This window comes from Macaca fascicularis, chromosome 15 (genome assembly GCF_037993035.2).
Source record: "Macaca fascicularis isolate 582-1 chromosome 15, T2T-MFA8v1.1".
Taxonomy (NCBI): Eukaryota; Metazoa; Chordata; class Mammalia; order Primates; family Cercopithecidae; genus Macaca; species Macaca fascicularis.
In genome coordinates this window covers 12,150,372-12,169,012 of record NC_088389.1, presented here as the reverse complement: position 1 = coordinate 12,169,012, position 18,641 = coordinate 12,150,372, and the positions used below count along the sequence as shown (strand labels likewise).

At 43.6% G+C, this 18,641-nt stretch overlaps 1 protein-coding gene across 27 annotated transcripts in view; it reads right to left on the bottom strand.

The window, feature by feature from the left end:
• The window catches only part of RAPGEF1 (Rap guanine nucleotide exchange factor 1), a 159,641-nt gene that overhangs the window by 72,197 nt on the left and 68,803 nt on the right, over positions 1-18,641 (bottom strand). For 15 of the 27 annotated variants that reach the window (XR_012424234.1, XR_012424233.1, XM_045373970.3 and 12 more), the window contains exons 2-3: positions 3,508-3,647; positions 2,827-2,940 (exon numbers count right to left, since the gene is read on the bottom strand). Coding sequence is in view for 23 of the 27 variants with exons in the window: in XM_045373970.3 (XP_045229905.2) it covers positions 2,827-2,940; positions 3,508-3,647 (254 nt within the window). In the remaining 4 variants the exon portion in view is untranslated. The remainder of the gene's footprint in view (positions 1-2,826; positions 2,941-3,507; positions 3,648-18,641) is intronic. The other 12 variants (XR_012424236.1, XR_012424235.1, XM_045373972.3 and 9 more) reach the window with 1 other exon arrangement.

Here is an 18,641-nt window from a genome sequence, read left to right as displayed (position 1 = left end):
TCTGTGCAGTGGGAATAATAAAAGCTTCCCCACACAATTATGGTGAGGAGTAAATAAGACAGCGTGTCTGAAACCACCCAGGACAGGGCTGGGGCAAGGAGGAGCCCTTGAGAAGTGGCAGCGAATCTGAAAATGTACTTTCATCTCCCTGCACTTCCATTTCCCTCGTATCTGAGCAGGGAAAGCCATGTATACGACCTGAAGTAAAATAAAAATGTATGTAATCGCTCCCTAAGCGGTAAGAGAGCTAATGAATACTCAACGAGGGCAGCAGATGACAGACCCGCTGCAAGGTTTCTTGGACATAACCCTCTAAGTCCACATACTCTGGTAGGTTTCTCAACGCTTCTGGTTCTGTCCATGGGCCTCCACAAAGCAATAGGTTTGCATTTACTTGTCCCATGCAGGTGGCTTGGGACAGAGCACAGTCATCCAGCCCTTCCTAATGGGCAATGACGAAAAAGGGGATAACATCCCTTCTTGGGTGAAGATTGCACCTATAGCTCCTTGCTACAGAACAGATTTCTCTTGGCACTACTGACATTTTGGGGCAAAGAATTCTTTGTTGTATGTGGGGGCTGTCCTGTCTGGTGTATTGTAGGTTGTTTAGCAGCTTCCCAACCCCTACCCACTAGAAGCCAATAACATCTGCTTTGCCTTCCTATGGCAACAACCAAAAATGTCTCCAGACGTTGCCAAATGTCTCTTGGGGTTTACAGGCACCCCACTAAATGAGGGATATACTTTAGCACTGAATTTTTCTCCATGATCTCTCTTGGAAAAATGAACAAAGGGGAAAATCCCAGCCGGGTGCAGTGGCTCATGCCTGTAATCCCAGCACTTTGAGAGGATGAGGTGGGCAGATCACTTGAGGTCAGGAGTTTGAGACCAGCCTGGCCAACATGGCAAAACCCCGTCTCTACTAAAAATACAAAAATTAGCCAGGAGTGGTAGAGGACGCCTGTAGTCCCAGCTACACGGGAGGCTGAGGTGGGAGAACTGCTTGAGCCTGGGAGGCAGAGACTGCAGTGAGCCAAGATTGCTCCACTGCACTCCAGCCTGGGTGACAGAGACTCTTGTCTCAAAACAAACAAACAAAAAACAACAAAAACAACAACAACAAAAAGCAGGGAAATTCCAGGAATTGAGTGGCTGAACAGTTTCATATCAGAGTTCACTAGCAGAATAACGTTGTTAGTAAGTGAATCATTTTACTCTGACTGCCTGGACTAGTGTTGGATGACAATTACACTCCGCTTGTAGTTAATACTAACTCGGCTACAAGAGGTTACTAAACAGGTTGTAATAAAAAATAACTGTGGCACAGACCAAATCTACTGTATTATTCTTCAATCTGGAATTTAGATCAATCTGGCAAACACTGACTGTTTCCCTCTTGCTTGTCAGCCACCTTTTGTTAAAAGAGGGGGCAAGAAAAACTATTTTTCAACAAAAGACTATTAGATTTAAAACCTTTATTTTCCTCCACTTTTAACTAAAATTTTAAGATATTCTGCTGGTCAACATAAAAACCAAAAAATAGATGAATTGCAAAATTCAAGAATTATGTATTTAAATAACAGGCTAGCTTGCACCAGCTGCATTAAACTGATGGCTATGACTGTAGTTCTGCTACATAGAAATTATACTTTGGATAAACACTAAAGGATTAATAATATCGGTCTACAAGGTTTGTTTTATTTTACATTACTCAGTTTAGTTTTATTTTATTTATTTATTTTTTGGAGACAGAGTCTCACTCTGTTACCCAGGCTGAAGAGCAGTGACATGATCTCGGCTCACTGCAACCTCAGCGGCCCCGGTTCAAATGATTCTCCTGCCTCAGCCTCCCAAGTAGCTGGGATTACAGGCGCCTGCCACTATGCTTCGCTTATATATATATATATATATATATTTTTTTTTTTGTATTTTTAGTAGAGAGGGAGTTTCGTCATGTTGGCCAGGCTGGTCTTGAACTCGTGACCTCAAGTGATCCACCTGCCTCAGCCTCCCAAAGTGCTGGAATTACAGGTGTGAACCAGTGTGCCCAGCCTAGTTTTATTTTTATGTAGAGTCAGGATTAATATTTAAATTCACGAGATATTAAAAATTCTGTCTTTCATAAAGAGGAAATGTAGCATCTCGAGAATTCAGACTCTGATGTCAGACAGCCTGCATTCAAATCTTGACTTCGCCAACATATTGCTGTGTAACTTTGGCTAAATGCTTAATATTTCTATAGATCCAGTTTCCTTTTTGGCAAAATAAGTTTCCATACATCAGGGTTGCTATGAAGATAAGTAAGAGGACACATGTAAAGCACTCAGCACTGGGCCAAGAAAAGGCTCCATAAATGTTAGGGACACAGGTGTCTGTGGCTCTGAGAGCACTTGGTCATGCGGCGGTCTCACTGCACTCCACCAGCCTTGTGAGATGGCTAAGAAAGCACTCGAAGGCTTCAGAAGCCTCTTCCCTTCTAAACTATTCAGATCATCTTAGCAATTCAAGGAACAGCTGGTCTTGAGAGATGAGACTCGCCCACAACCCCCGGAACCCGTTGGACCCAAGCAGCACACCCAAACCAACCCCAGAAAGAATCCCTGAGCTTCTGCCACAAAGCTCTCTCCAAAGATCATGGGACCTTGCATAAACTCTCACTTTCATCCAAGGTCCCTTGGACTCTTTCCTGAACAATTCAGCCCACAGTCACCACCCAGTTGAACATAATAATAGTGCAATAGATTTTTTTTCCATCCCCAAAACCATGGACCAGGATTCTGCAGTAGAAGGCAAGGCAAACCCAATTGTTCTTAATGTTACACTGACCTTCTGCCTTTGAGACCTGGAAGCCACAGCACTGGTGGACATAAATTCTACTGCCTGCTGCTCCAGATCCAAGGGGAGAGGGTAGCCCTCTGGTAGAAATCTGTCTGTTGCCTCCTGGAAGAGAGGAAACCTGGATTCCTACAGAGCTTGAAATGGCTGTTTGAGGCTGAAGGGAGGGGTTGATGAAAGTCAATAGCTGTTTCAACATATCTGGCTTGACTGGCCCTGCTGAGGCCACTAACTCTTGAGGACATCTTTGGCTGGGTCTCAAGGGGTTTGCATGTTTCAGAGCACAGGCCCTAAAGCCGAATGATGGATGTTCTGGACATCACAAAGTTCCCTGTGTTTGAGTGTGCGCCAAGGCAACGAAGGGAACTGCAGGGCAGGGAGGCAGCAGCCTGGGGTGTGGACATGATGTGCTGAGCTGTTTTAAATGCCCAGAGGATGACACAGCTGGAAAAGGAGAACTGTCCTAGCCAACTGAGCTTGGCTAACATGGCAAACACTCACCATCCTAATGGTTCTTATTTTATAAGGACACCAAAGGTCCCGCCCATGGAATGCTACAAAGTAGGTATGAATCACTGAAAGCTGAATCCCCAGGGAGGGAACATACAAATCGCACAAACTCATACTGCTTGAAGCAGGTGAGGCCAGGAGAAACACCTAGAGTCAGCTTACTTTGTTCACAGGTTTCTCTGGAATCTTTACGGACACCTCAGCTGGTTTTCCCTTCTTTGATGGCGTTCTCTTGATTTTGGGTGAGTGGAATTTGTCCATCAGCTTCATGGTGAAGGAAGAGAGATGAGAACGCTGAGAGTCTGAAAACAAAGAGGGTACTGACTGTTAGATGGGAGTGGGAAGAAGCGACGGTTCATTGACCTTTTGTGGAAATGAGCAATGTCCCCAAACCCATCTTTTTTCTTGGCTGTTGAGAGTTTCAAAGGAAAGGACGTATGGATCCACTACAAAACATTTCTGCTTACATGCTTCAATTTTTGCAGTTTTCACCAAGGAACTGTGGAAATCAAAGGCAGTCCAAATAAATATGGAAAAAGAACTTGCAAATATTCCCAAGTGTCCATAGAGAGTTTGTGTGATGATCTAACTACCATCCTAGGGAACTGGCTAAGAAGAAAGAACACCCAGTCAAATCATAGATGTGTAGGAGGTGGGAACTGGAAAGGAAGGCCCTTTCGAATCCACCTCTTCACTCTTTAGGAAACTGCAACAAGTGACAGGTGCAAGGCTTTGGAGTTGGCAGCAGTGACTGAACAAGAAGTAAGGTGTTCAAAACCCTCTGGGCCATGGTGAAAGACTGAAGGACTTGCCCCAAAGATCAGGAATTAAGACTAGGACATCTGTTCTCGCCACTCCTATCTGACATTGAACTGGATCAGACCTAAATGTAAGAGTTACAACTGTAAACCTCTCAGGAAAAAAACAGGAGTTTTTGTGACCTTGAATTTGACCATGTTTTCTTAGATACAAAACCAAAAGCACAAGCAACAAAATTAAAACATAGAAAATTGGACTGCAAATACTACTACTAAGAAAGTGAACAAACCCACAGGATGAAAGAAAATACAGTCATGTATTGCTCAAGGACAGGAATGAGTTCTGAGAAATGCACCATTAGGCGACTTCGTTGTGCAAATGTCATAGAGTGTATTCAAATGAACCTTGATGGGATAGCCTACTGCACACCTAGGCTATATGGAGTAATACCCATTGCTCCGAGACCACACACCCGTACAGCACGGTACTGTACTGAGTACCGCAGGCAACTGCAATACAATGGTATTTGTGTATCCAACCATATCTAAATGTAGGAAAGGTACTGTAAATGGTATAAATGATTAAAAATTCCACCTGTGAAGGGCACTATCATGAATGGAGGCTGCAGGCCTAGAAATTGCTCTGAGTGAATCAGGGAGTAAATGTGAAGGTCTAGGACACTCCTGTACACCAGGATAAACTTTATAACCGTGGCACATTTAACCTAAATTTATTTTTAAAATGTTCTTTCGTCAATAAGTTAACCTTAGCTTACTGTAACTTTACTTTATAAACTTTTAATTAAAAAATTTTTATTCTTTTGTAATAGCTTAAAATATAAACATAGTACAGCTGTACAAAGTATTCTTCTTTTGTTTTTTTGAGATGGGGTCTCACTCTTTTGCTACGACTAGAGTGCAGTGATGTGATCACGGCTCACTGCAGCCTGGAATTCCTGGACTCAGACATCTTCCTGCCTCAGCCTCTCGAGTGGCTAGGACGATAGACAAGTGCTGCAATGCCTGGCTCATTTTTAAACTTTTTATAGTGATGAAGTCTCACTATGTTGCCCAGGTTGGCAAAAATATTTTCTTTCTTTATATCCTTATTCTTTAAGCTTTTTTCTATTTAAAAAATTATTATTTTTTTTACTTTTAAAACTCTTCATTAAAGACAAAGACAGACACACATTAATCAGCCTAGGTCTACAGGGGCAGGATCATCAGTATCACTATCTTCCACCTCCCCATCTTGTCCCACTGGAAGGTCTTCAGAGTGATAACATGCATGAAGCTGTCATCTCCTATGGTAACAATGCCTTCTTTTATAACACCTCCCGAAGGATCTGCCCGAAGCTGTTTTACAGTTAATATTTTGTTTTTAGTAAGCAGAAGCATACTCTCAAATAATGATAAAAAGTACAGCAAATCCATAAACCAGTAACATAGTCATTTATTATCATTATCAAGTACTATGTACTGTACATAACCATATGCGCTATGCATTTACACCAGCATCACCATAAACACGTGAGTAATGCACTGTGTTGGATGTTACGATGGCTACATCAGGCGAGGTGACAGGAATTTTTCAGCTCTATGATAATCTTATGGGACCACAAGATTATAATGTGGTCTGCCTTATATGTGGTCTATCACTAACTGAAATGTCGTTATGCAGAGCATGACTCTATTTGAAAATCATATGAACCTTAGCATCATCAGGGGCTTGGTTCCAGGATCCCCTTCAGGGATCAAAATCCACGATGCTCAAGTCCCTTATATAAAACAGCGGAATATTTGTGTATGACGCACACACATCCTCCACATGCTTCAAATCATCTCTAGATTACTTATGATACCTAATACAATATAAATGTTATGTAAATAGGGACTTGTATACAGAAAACATTAAAAAATTCTTACAGCTCTAGAATAAAAGGCATATAACCCAATGTAAAATGGGCAAAGAATTGGAGCAGACATTCTCCAAAGAAGATATACAAATTGGCAATAAGCACATGGAAAGACAGTCAACATAATTAGCCATTAAGGAAACGTAACGCTTCATGCACACTAAGTCTAATAAAAAAGACAGTATCAAGTGTTGGTGAGGACTGGAGAACTGAAAGCCCCACACATTGCTGGCAGGAATGTAACATGGTTTCCCTGCTTTGGAAAATGTCAGGCAGTTTCTCACAAGATCACAGAGTTGACATGTGACCCAGAAATTCCACTCCTGGGCACATTTGCGAGAGAAATGAAAGCCTAAATCCATGTGACTTGTACAGGTAAGTCAAAGGAAAGTTCACAGCAACATTATTCATAATAGCCAAAGATGGGAAAAACTCAAATGTCCACGTTTGTGAATGACTAAATAAAATTATTATATTCCATACAATGGAATATTATTTGGCAATAAAAAGAAATTAAGTACTGATCAGCTACAACACAGTTGAACCTTGAAAACATTATCTAAGCTAAAGCAGTCAGCCACAGAAGACCATGTATTGTATGGTTCCATTCATTTGAAATGTCCAGAATAGGCAAATCCATAGAGACAGAAAGTAGACTGGTGGTTGCCTAAGACTGGATGGGGCCGAGAGATGGAGAGGGCTGCTGTGATCAGTATGGAGTTTTTTCTCCTGGTGTACAAAAGTATTCTAAAATTAGAATCTGGTGATGGTTGTAGGCCCAGTGAATTACAAGGAAAAAAAAAAAAAAGAACTGTACCCTTTTTGAATGAATTGTATGATATGTGAATTAAATATCAATAAAGCTATTTTTTTTAAAAAGCCCACTGGCAGTCTTCCTTCATCTCAGCATTATTACAACCTGTTCCAGTGTCTGAAAACATCTTCTTAATTGATTTATTTACACCTGTCTCCTCACAAGAATGCAAGTTTGGATGGGCGCGGTGGTTCATGCCTGTAATTCCAGCACTTTGGGAGGCTGGGGCGGGAGGATCACTTGAGCCCAGGAGTTGGAGCCTAGGCAATAGAGTGAGACTTTGTCTACCTATTAGCTGGGCATGGTGGTGCACCTACAAAATATTAGCTGGGCATGGTGGTGCACACCTGTAGTCCCAGCTACTCAGGAGGCTGAGGTGGGAGGACTGCTTGAGCCCAGGAGTTAGAGGCTACAGTGAGCACTGCACTCCAGCCTGGGCAACAGAGCGAGACCCTGCCTCAAAAAAAATTAAGGCTCAGGGGACAAGTTCCCTGAGGACTGCACCTGTCTTGTTCATGCCTGTTTTCCCAGCGCTGACACGGTAGTTGGTCCACAGAAGATAATCAGTAAACACACATTCAACAAATGAAGAAATCAACCAACAACAAAAATATCCCAGGAAGAAGATTGCTTCTTTAGTAACAGCAGAAAATACTTGAAATTGGCTGAAAATTAAGGAAGAAAACCCTGTGCTACGCAATGGAAAAATAAATACCTGTAGTTTTAAAAATAAAAAGAACTCCCTCTGTCAAGTTTTTCCAGCAATTTAGTACAACCAAACAAAACAAAACAACCCTCTGAATAAACAGCACAGCACCTTGCACTACACAGCTCTCACGGTGTCTACTATTGCTGCACGTGACTTAACAAGGCCGAAGTTCAATTCCTTTGTTAAAGACCTTCCAGGTGGCCAGGCAGGATCAGATAAACTATCTACACTTTGCAAATTACCTAGGCACACATGGTGCTCTGGACCAAAAGAAAAGCCAGGGCCTGACCCGCATTCACATGTGGTCAAACCAAACAGCTTCACAGCTGTGTGCTGGCCAGAGCTGCAGAAAGCCCTTCTTAGTCCCCAGATGGGAACACAAGTCAACAGGAAGCTGCTGCACCTGGCTAGCTCACCTGGAACAGCTCAACAGGGTCAGGAGGCTCTCAACACCAGCCCTCATATGTTAGCAGTCACCCCTGGCATTCAAGTGAACTGGGATGGTGCCACTTGTCCCGCTCCCCTGTGTCCTGCCTCTTCTCTCTCTCTCACCCAAGCAGGGTGGATCCCATTTACAGTTTATAATTCCTTCTTTATACTTCAACATGGATGTGAACAGTCTAATCCTTCATGTGATGCTTAAGAGGGTGTGCACTGTTAGCCGGGCCTGTTGGTACATGCCGGCAGTCCCAGCTACGTGGGAGGCTGAGGCAGGAGGATTGCTTGAGTCCAGGATTTTAGCACTGTAGTATGCTATCATCGTGCCTATGAACAGCCACTGGACGCTAGCCTGGGCAACATAGCAAGAACCCATCTCTTTTAAAGGGGGGTATGCACTGGAGTCAGAATGCTTGCATTAAAATACTTAGATATCATCTCTAAATCTTTCCCTTTTTTTTTTTGGAAAATGAGTGAGATAACATCATATTTCTTGAGATGGCTGATGTGATGTGATGTGATGTAGATTAAATGAGATATTTACTGTGAATAATGCAATAAGGTATTTCACAAAATGCCTGACACAAGGCACCTGCTCAACACGAGGAGCGTGGATGCATAGCAAGGTCGATCGATTCTGAATTCTTATTTCCCAATTGCTTCCAGATCTTCATCCAGTTAATCGGCAACACTGAACATTTAACTCACTATCCTAAGTAAATGAGGACCTTATAAATGCCCACTCTTCTCTTCCTTTGGCACTGAACCAGAAGTCTCAATCTGGCCTTTAGCCTATTAGTCTATTTCCCTCTTTGGTTTAACCTGCCTCCCTGCATATGGATCCTATTGCTGTCCCTACCCCATGTCTTCTGAGGACGGCCCCACGGCGTCCCTACAAGACACAGCCTCTTCCCTCACCAGGCAAGTTTCCAAGTCAGATGGGCTGTCAGAGCAGTTTCCTAATCCATGCCACTTCTACCCTGTTAAGTAAGACTGAAAGCAGGGAAAACAGACACAAATGGAGAAGTCTGGGCAGGATGCATGGGTTCTCTGGTGGTCAAAGATCTTCAGGCTGGGTGAGCCAACTTCCGCTTTCTCCACCGTCTACTGCCCTGAGTTGCTGTTCAGGCAGGCACGGGGCTGAGGAGGTGGCAAGATTCACAACTACGCCATCATGACCAGGGCGGAACTGGGGTTGACAAGTGAGGTGTGGCGTTTGATCACCAAAAACCCTCTCAGGTTCCAGCAAGGGCAGGGACCAACCAAGTGCACCTCTGCCCATGAGCTGTTGACAGAACTCACGAGGGCTATTATTGCACTCACAATTCTCGTCTGCTTTGGGCACAGCTGGGAAACCATGTCAGCACCTAAAGATAGTGCAATGCCTACCAATAAATCTCCCTCTTCAGGGTATCTGCCTCGGAAGAGTCAGCTCTAGCACAAGAAGTCATAAATCAGGCAGAGAGGAGAGATTCTTTCAAATGACAACCAACCTTCTCAACGCTGGAAATCGAGGACAGCACTAACTAGGACAGTATGCTTGTCACATTCTTCTTGAAACCTTGGGTTTGCAGCATAGGCTTCAGGTGATTTTCAAGGTCATTCACACTATGCCTTTGAGTGCTGAGGAGGTACTATAATGCCTTGCAACAGCAGGGTGGGGAGGAAACGACAGGTGCCCTCGCATGAACACTGTTGCAAGGGCAATCTTGCCAACGGCTCCAGACAGATGGACGGACAGACAGACAGGCACTCTCCCTGCCCCTGTCTCATGCATGTCAATCATCTGGGATGGAGGGCGACGTGAAGGGAGTGTTCCCACATGACTGCTACATCTCAGGCAGTGCCACTGACCACTCTCTTGCTATTTCCCCGCTTTTCACACTTAGGAAGTTACACTGTCGATTTTGTATATGCCTCTTTTTAGTAATTTGCTAGAACTGAAGTTAAAACAAAAAATTTAAAGATTTTATACAAATATATACATACAAGTTATACAGAATGAATCAAATCCAGGCACCCACCATCTGGCCTATCAAACAGAACCTTCTGTAGCGATGGAGGCAGCCGGTACCTGAACTGTCTAACACGACAGGCACTAGTGGCTACTGAGGCCTGCTTGTGGCTGCTGTGGCTGAGGCACTGAACTGTGAGTTAACTGTGTAATTTAAACAGCCCCTGGGGCTGGTGACTGGCACACTGGATAGTGCAGCTCGAGAAGCAAATGGATTCCACTGGTGCCGCCACGCGCTCCTCTGCAGCCATGCCTCTTCCCTACGGGCAGCCCGACTCTAACTTTCAGACGTATCATCCCTTACTTTTCCGGATAGTTTATATCGACACACACACTTTAACTTATAAGTCTGTGAACTTTACAGAAGTGATGGCATATTGTAAAGATTCTCACGCTCTTGCTTTTTCCGCAACAGCAGGCCTCACACTCAGGCATGCTGGGGTGTGTCAGTGCTTTCGTTTTCAATGCTGAGAAATTCTGTAGATTCCATAAGCCCAGCTTCATCTATCTGCTCTCCTGTCAGTGGACACTGGGTTGCTTCCAGCATTTTTGCTTTCACAAACAATGCTGCTCACACATGTCTCCTGGAACACATGCCAAGAGGCCTCTAACAGCAGAATGGCTGGACTGTAGGGCATATGTCACATTGATTCTTACAGATATCGCAAAACGATTCTCCCAAGTGGCTCTCCCACGTTACAGTCCCACCAGCAAGGTTAGGAGAGTCCTAGTTGCTCCATATTCCTCCCGACACCTGGGGTTGCCAGACATGCACACTTTCCCACATGGCCATGTCTAAGAAAGGACACGAAAGTCCTCCTTCACCTGGAAATGCCACATGCTGGTTTATTTTATTGTGATCTATCCAATCTGTGAGAGGAACTTGAAATTCACCTGAATGTAAGAACAGAAAGCCTCAGACATTTAGCCTCCATGTGACATTTACCCTGAGGTCAGAGACTCCCAATGACTAATCTGCTAGTCATTCCTTCAAGAGGAAGGGTGGCTTATATGAGCTCACAACCAATTTCTGTATAAATGACTGTGATGTTAACAACAGCAGCCACTTTCCTGGGCAACCATCGCGGGCCACAGATCTGGCTGTCGGATGAAAGTCCTTCTCCATCGAGAGAGAAAGAGGATGGGCTGGAGGAGAGGATCATGTCACAACAGAAACCCAAGCAGAATAAAAAGACACCAAAGCCCAACCCAATGTCTTCCAAAGTGGTCTGCCAGATGCCAATATGCCAATATTTCATTGTTAAATTTTTAACTTGCCGTGCGGCCAGGCTTAACAATCGTCTCTGCCTGTTGCTGACAAATGTGGCTATCAACTGGCCTTCTTTCTGTGTCACTTGTAGCAGCAGCTGGGATCCCAATTTAGCAGTGGTTTCTGTCTCAGCTTAATCTCTCACCAGGGATGGCGGGGAGTCTCTAAACATCACAAAGTCAAGGGCAAGGTGGACAACTTTGAGGCAGCCAATCTTGAGAAATGCTGTGACTGTGAATTCCTCATTCCCTGTCTTCTACTGGGCTCAGAAGTAGAGCACTGGGAAGGATTTAGAGATCACTTACTTAATCCACATTCCCTTTTCCAAATGCATAAAAAGGACAAACGGAATGGAGGCGTGATTGAGGACATTAGGAAGGGCTTTTTTAAAGATGAGGATTTCAGATTTTTTAACAGTCTTTTCACTTGTCTAGGATTTTGTGCACTGCAAGGTAAAGATGGAGACAGAGGGCTGTGGGCATGGCAGGCAGCACAGCTGAAGTCTGTGGCTTTTTTTTTTTTAATTATTAATTTATTTATTTTATCTTGAGACCAGGTTATGAGACTGGCTAATTTTTGTATTTTCAGTAGAGACAGGGTTTCGCCATGTTGCCTAGCTTGGTCTCGAACTCCTGGGCTCAAGGGATCCCCCTGTCTCAGCCTCCCAAAGTGCTGGGACTACAGGCATGAGCCATCACGCCAGGCCTGTGTGTCTTTGTTTTCACTTGAGCTTGGCCACTAACCTGGGCAAACTTTTCACCCAAGACTCCGGTTCCTCATCCAGAGGAAAGCCATAGCCACAGACCTAGCTCCTCCTCCTCAGGTAATTGTGCGGATTAAATGTGACCTGTGTGTAAAGCATGTAGCCAAGGACCTGATATATAGAAATACTACATGGCAGCTATTATTGTCATGTGATAACCTTGTCAGGTCTCTGCCAACACTTAAAAAGGCAAAAGCTAAAAATAACCCCAGTCTAGTCGAGCCAAAACCAACCTAGAATTATATTTTTCTTTCTTTTTTTTTTTTTTTTTTTTTGATACGGAGTCTCGCTTTGTTGCCCAGGCTGGAGTGCAGTGGCCGGGTCTCGGATCACTGCAAGCTCCACCTCCTGGGTTCACCCCATTCTCCTGCCTCAGCCTCCCAAGTAGCTGGGACTACAGGTGCCCATCACCACGCCCAGCTAATTTTTTGTATTTTTAGTGGAGATGGGGTTTCACCGTGTTAGTCAGGATGGTCTCAATCTCCTGACTTCGTGATCTGCCCGCCTCGGTCTCCCAAAGTGCTGGGATTACAGGCATGAGGCACTGCGCCCTGCCTGGAGTTATATTTTTCTAACAACTTTCACATCGAAAGATCCTCTGTCTTACTTAATATAGAACTATTCCTGTTAAAATAGAGGGAAAACAGTATTTGAAGTTTTGCAATTCCAAAGACTCTTTTGTCATGAAAATCCATTCCTACTACCCAATTGTTCAGGAAGTCTACTGGATAACTATGACACTGCTAATGGGAATACTAAGCCTATCTTTTAAAAAAATTTTCAAACAATCTCATTATAAAAAGCCAAGCACTGTAAAAATACATAACGTAGAAGGTAAAAATTTCTCATAACTCCACATACAGCAGAACTCTTTTTCATTTTTTTTTTTTTTTAAACAACAAGCCATTGTGGGCATTTTCCCATGTGAGAGCAGTTAATGGCTGCATGATGCTCTGCTGGACGGCGACCACAGTGTATTTATGCAGTCAGGGCCCTGACTGAATAGATTCTAACTTCTCTCTTCAAACAATGCTGCGTTGATGAACACCCTCATGCTGGCCTGTCTGCGCCCTTGTGTGGTGAGACAGCATCCCAGGGATGGAGTGGTTCGGTCACAGAGGACGGGCATGGGAAGCTGGATGCGATACGGTCAAACTGCCCGGCACTGAGCTGAATGCGGCCAGCACTGCCTGCCCCAGAGTGGGGCCCTGGATGGCGGCAGAAGGGGTGAGGAGGGATTCTGAGCCCTGGGGCCTTGCTGCCTATGCAGGAAACCAGGCTTCACCTTGGATTTGGGTTAAGATCTGACAGAGTCACCCTTTTCATTTTACTTGCGTTAACTAGTAAGCACTACAAAGAGATTCAGAATTGGACACCTCACAAAAGGCAATATTCAAACGGCCAATAAACATACAACACAGGGCTCAATGACATTTGTCATCAGGAAGCAGTACATCAAAACCACAGAGCTACCACCACGAACATGCCTGAATGGATAAAAAGAAAAAACAGGGAACACTGTCGGTGAGGATGAAGAGAAGGGGGACTCTCTACCCTGCTGACTGACAGCCACCCACTTCCTCTCCAGCCCAATAACTCCACTCCAAAGAATGCCTATGTGAGTTCACCATCAGACACGTACCTGAATATCACAGCAGCACTCGGCGAATGCCTGTCCACAGCAGGACGGGTGAACTGTGGCACCTTCGCACAGTGGAATACCATGCAATCTACACCGGTGACGGGGGCGGTTCTCATGAGTGTAGTGAGAAGCCAGATTCAAAAGAGTACATTTTATACGATTCCATTTATATAAACACAAAAACAGACAAAATTAATCTATTATTTGGGGATTCAAGATAGTGGTTATGCTCGGGGAGTGGGGGTGGTTAACTGGCAGGTGACATGAGGCAGTGGGTTCCTGAGTTGACGGTTACGGCCTGTTTCTTGATTTGGGGGTTGGTTGTACCAGTGTGTTCAACTTGTGAAAATCCTGCAAGTTATCTGCATAAGGTATGTGTATATACTTTCTGATGTATAGTTGTATTTTATTTTCCAATAAAAAGGTGAAATAAACTAGATACAAAGGTCTAAGATTCTTCTGAAAAACAGCCCACATGATTTTTTTTTTCTTTTTTTTTTTTTTTTTAGACAGAGTCTCGCTCTGTCGCCCAGGCTGGAGAGCAGTGGCGTGATCTCGGCTCACTGCAGACTCTATCCCCCGGGGTTCATGCCATTCTCCTGCCTCAGCCTCCTGAGTAGCTGGGACTACAGGCGCCCGCCACCACACCCGGCTAAATTTTTTTTTTGTATTTTTAGTTGAGACGGGGTTTCACCGTGTTAGCCAGGATGGTCTCAATCTCCTGACCTCGTGATCCACCTGCCTCAGCCTCCCAGAGTGCTGGGATTACAGGCGTGAGCCACTGCGCCCGGCCCCACATGATTTTTATATGGGTCAGATTAACAATTGCAAAGTTCATTTACAAGTTAAGGAAATTCCATTCCCTAAAACAAACAAATGTATTTACCCATGAATATCTTCCCTAAGAACTCTGAATTTACGATCTCAGGAAGAGCCTGTGAATATCTCAGGAAATTTTTGTTTCATCTTTTAAAAAATAACAAAAGATAACACCTACATAAATGTATACATTCTGAGGATCTTAAATCACCAGTAAATAAACATTTTCCAATCTCTTCTCCCTTATTGTGTGAAAAATTCTAGGAACTTAATGTAAGTACAATTGAATCCTATAATTTTCTATGTTTAACCAAGATTGAATCAATATATTTTTAATAATAGTATCTATTTCATGAGGTTAGCCTAAGAATTAAAACCAAAACTCATTCAATGACTTTTTAGGCATCTCATCTGTGCCTTACATCAGCAGTGGGGCCCCACCCACCAGGCCTGCTCACACACTGCACCAGCCATTCTCTCCTCTCCCCACCACTAGGTTTCCTTCTGCTGTGCGTCACTTCACGTATGCACATACGCATGGTAGATCTCCCCCATCTTAAAAACCCAAGTCCTTAAGCCCACCTTCTCCTCCAGCTACTCCCACATTTGTTTCTCTAAATAGCAAAACCACTTGAAAGACTTGCCTATATGCTGTCTACAGTTCCCTTCCTCTTATCCTTTATTTTTCCCCAACATTGTTTTTTTTTTTTTTTTTTTGAGATAGGGTCTTCCTCTGTTGCCCAGACTGGAGTACAGTGGTATGATCCCAGCTCACTGTAGCTATGACCTCTGGGGCTCATGTGATCCTCCTGAGGAGCTGGGACTACAGACATGTGCCACTATGCCTGGCTAATTTTTTTTTTTTTTTTTTTTTTTACATGGAGTCTCACTCTGTTACCAAGGCTGGAGTGCAGTGGCATGATCTAAGCTCACTGCCTTCCTGGTTCAAGTGATTCTCCTGCCTCAGCCTCCTGAGTAGCTGGGATTACAAGCATGCACCACCATGCCTGGCTAATTTTTTTGTATTTTTAGTAGAGACAGGGTTTCACCATTTCGGCAAACCTGGTCTCGAACTCCTGACCTCAAGTGATCTGCCTGTCTCGGCCTCCCAAAGTGCTAGGATTACAGGCGTGAGCTACCACACCTGGCTAAATTTTGTTCGTTCTGTAGAGATGGGGTCTATGTTGTCTAGGCTGGTCTCGAGCTCCTGGGCTCAAGTGATCCTCTTGCCTCTGCCTCCCATAAGTGCTGAGATTATAGGTGTGAGCCTCGATGCCTGGTTCCAACGTCGTATTTTGGGGAAAAAAAAATCAAACCTATTGATGTGCTGAAAGAATATTATGAAGCAAACGTCCACACACCCTTCACCTAGATTCACCAACTGTTAACATTCTGTCATGCTCGCTTTCCCTCCCTTTTCATTCTCTCACAGATACACACATGCAAATTTATTTTTCATCAAAGCAACTTAAAGTTGCACACGTTATAACACATCTCTAAATACTACCAGCTGTCTCTCTCCTAGGAACAAGGACATTCTCCTACATAAATAACATAACAACATTATCATACCCAAGATATTTAACACTGACATTAATATTTGCTCCATAAGCAAATTTCTCTAATTATGTTCTCTGTAGCTTTTTTTTTTTTTTCCAATCCAAGACCCAATTAAGGAGCACACATTGCATCTGGCTGTCACGTCTCTCCAATTTCCCTTATCTAGTCTGGAGGCAGGAGGGAGGGGACTGGCTTTTGGACGTTGACATATTTTGAAAAGTGCCTGCTGGTTGTCTTGGAGGAGGTCCCCCGTAGGTTGGACCTGCCTGTTCCCTGTCATGAGATTCAGGTAATACATGTTCGGTAAACATAGTTCCTGGGTGGTATGTGCTTTCTACTGTATTATATCAGTTACTGATAACGCTAAGTTCGATCACTTGGTCAAGGTGGTATCTGCCAAATTTCTCCACTGCAATGACATAGTTTCTCTTTTGTAACTAATAAGTAATCTGTACTGCGATTTGAGATTTTAAGCATCTTGTTCCCTAACAAATTTTCACTGAGATAGTTTGGCATCCACTGATGTTCCTTATGTGAATCTTTATTTTACTAGTGGTTACACATTGGTGATTTTTAATTATTCCTCGGCATTTATTGGCTGGCATTCCTTTATAAGTAACAGACCCCCACCCCTCACTTTTTTTGGTATCACTATGGACTTGGATGTTCATTTATTATTCAGTACGTTAGAATCCATTATAATCATGCCCTTTGATGTTCAAACTTCCAAACTTGGCCAGAGGGAGCCCTTTTAACCCATCTCCAGTGTTACTGAGGAGGCTCCATCAATCTTTGAACACTTCTTTGGTTTTTGATGCAAAAGAAGCTCCAGAATCACCTTGTACCTTCCCTACCCCATTTCTCAAGGAACTCAGCGTGGAATCTGCCCCTTCTTTAATGTGCCCTAGCTCCTTTTGGTGGGGAGTGGTATTTAGAAACCAAGATCTGGGCATCAGATGTGCTCATTGCCACTGGGATGTCACTGTTCTATGTCCTTTCAGTGGACACAGCTAGGAGAGAAATACATACATATATTTAATATAAATACATATAATTAAACATGAGTGTGTGTGTGTATACATATATATATTTTTAAATTAGAAGTTAATACTGTTATTTCTTATTGCAAGCCAACACCACTGGGTTCTTCCTCCTTCCTTGATTCCATATTTGCAGCCCCCTTCCACGACAGTGAGAACCCTGGTTTCTAACATCATCAATCTACTCATCTGCTTTATCCTACAATAAACACACAATTTCTTCAGAATTGCTACAGCAATATCATTATCAACAACCACTAAAGGTAAAAGTTCAAGATTTCTTAGCAATTCTTTTAGTCCTTAGAATATATCCTGTGACGGGCATACAGCAAGTACTGTGTTCAAAAAGATACTCTAATTCTTTTTTCTGTGTGGGTTACATTATCATTTAATATACAGTTAGGTTTGTTTTTACTGATACTCAATTTCAGGATTTTTTTTGAATTTGTAAAACATTTATAGAGTTCAAAAGTCAAAAAACTACATAACTTCTGGTTTATCCCTCATTTACACAGAAATAAGTAGTATATCCATCCTTATTTCCTCTTCCTACAAATACCATATTAGACATCCACAGGAGCCTGAATTAGGCAGTTCAAGAGGAGTGAAGGTGCTCGATGAAGGCTAGGGGTATATATTTGGGATCTGCTGGCATATACACAGTATAGGAAGCTAGGAGGCCAGTGGAGGCCCTCAGGGACATGTGCAGATAGAGAAGAGGGCCAGGTTACTTCATTGTTGGGTGGTCTCTTTACACAACACAAGCTCTTGGTGATTCCCTTGGACATCTGACAGGTGGCTCAAACACAAGTCTAAAGCTGCATCTCTGAAGCTTCCTCCCAAACCTGCTTTGACCACATCTTGGTAAACAGGACATTTCACCCTTCCAGCAGCTCAGCTTAAAATCCTTGATTCTTCTCTTTTGCTTGAGTCCATCCTGCAATCCTTTGGCAAATCCTGTGAGTTCTACCCTAATGGTACATTCAGAATCCACCACTTCTCACCACCTGCACCACGGTCAGCCTGGCCAGTGCCATCTTTATTCCTCACCTGGATGACTGCGATGGCTTTCTAACTGTCCCCTGCTCCTTGCCCTCCCCATTCTCAACTCTGCAATCAGAGTAGTCCTTATAAGAGCTAAGTCTGGCTATGTCACCCTTCTGTTTGAAACCCTCTGATGGCGTCTCTTCTCCCTTAGAGAGGCCCTGTGTGATTTGCACCCAACCAACCCCCTCCCCACCTGTGAGAGTAAGCCCTCCATGGTAAGCTGTTTGATGTCCCCCAGATGGGGAGGCCTGACAAGTGCAAAGCCACCATGAGTGGTTGGGTAATGTTGGTCTAATCCTGGCACTCAATACTGGGAAGCTCACTGGGCTCTTAGAACAAGCTGCATCCTTCAAGCAAGGCTTTAGGAATCAAGGTGATATTTGGGTCCCCGTCTATCTACCTTACTGTCTTCTTTTCCAGCTTTCAGAATTCAGGGGAGAGAGAAGGGTTCTACTTAACTAGTCCTTTGAGACCCCAATGAGAGAATCAAATCTCATTCATTTTGG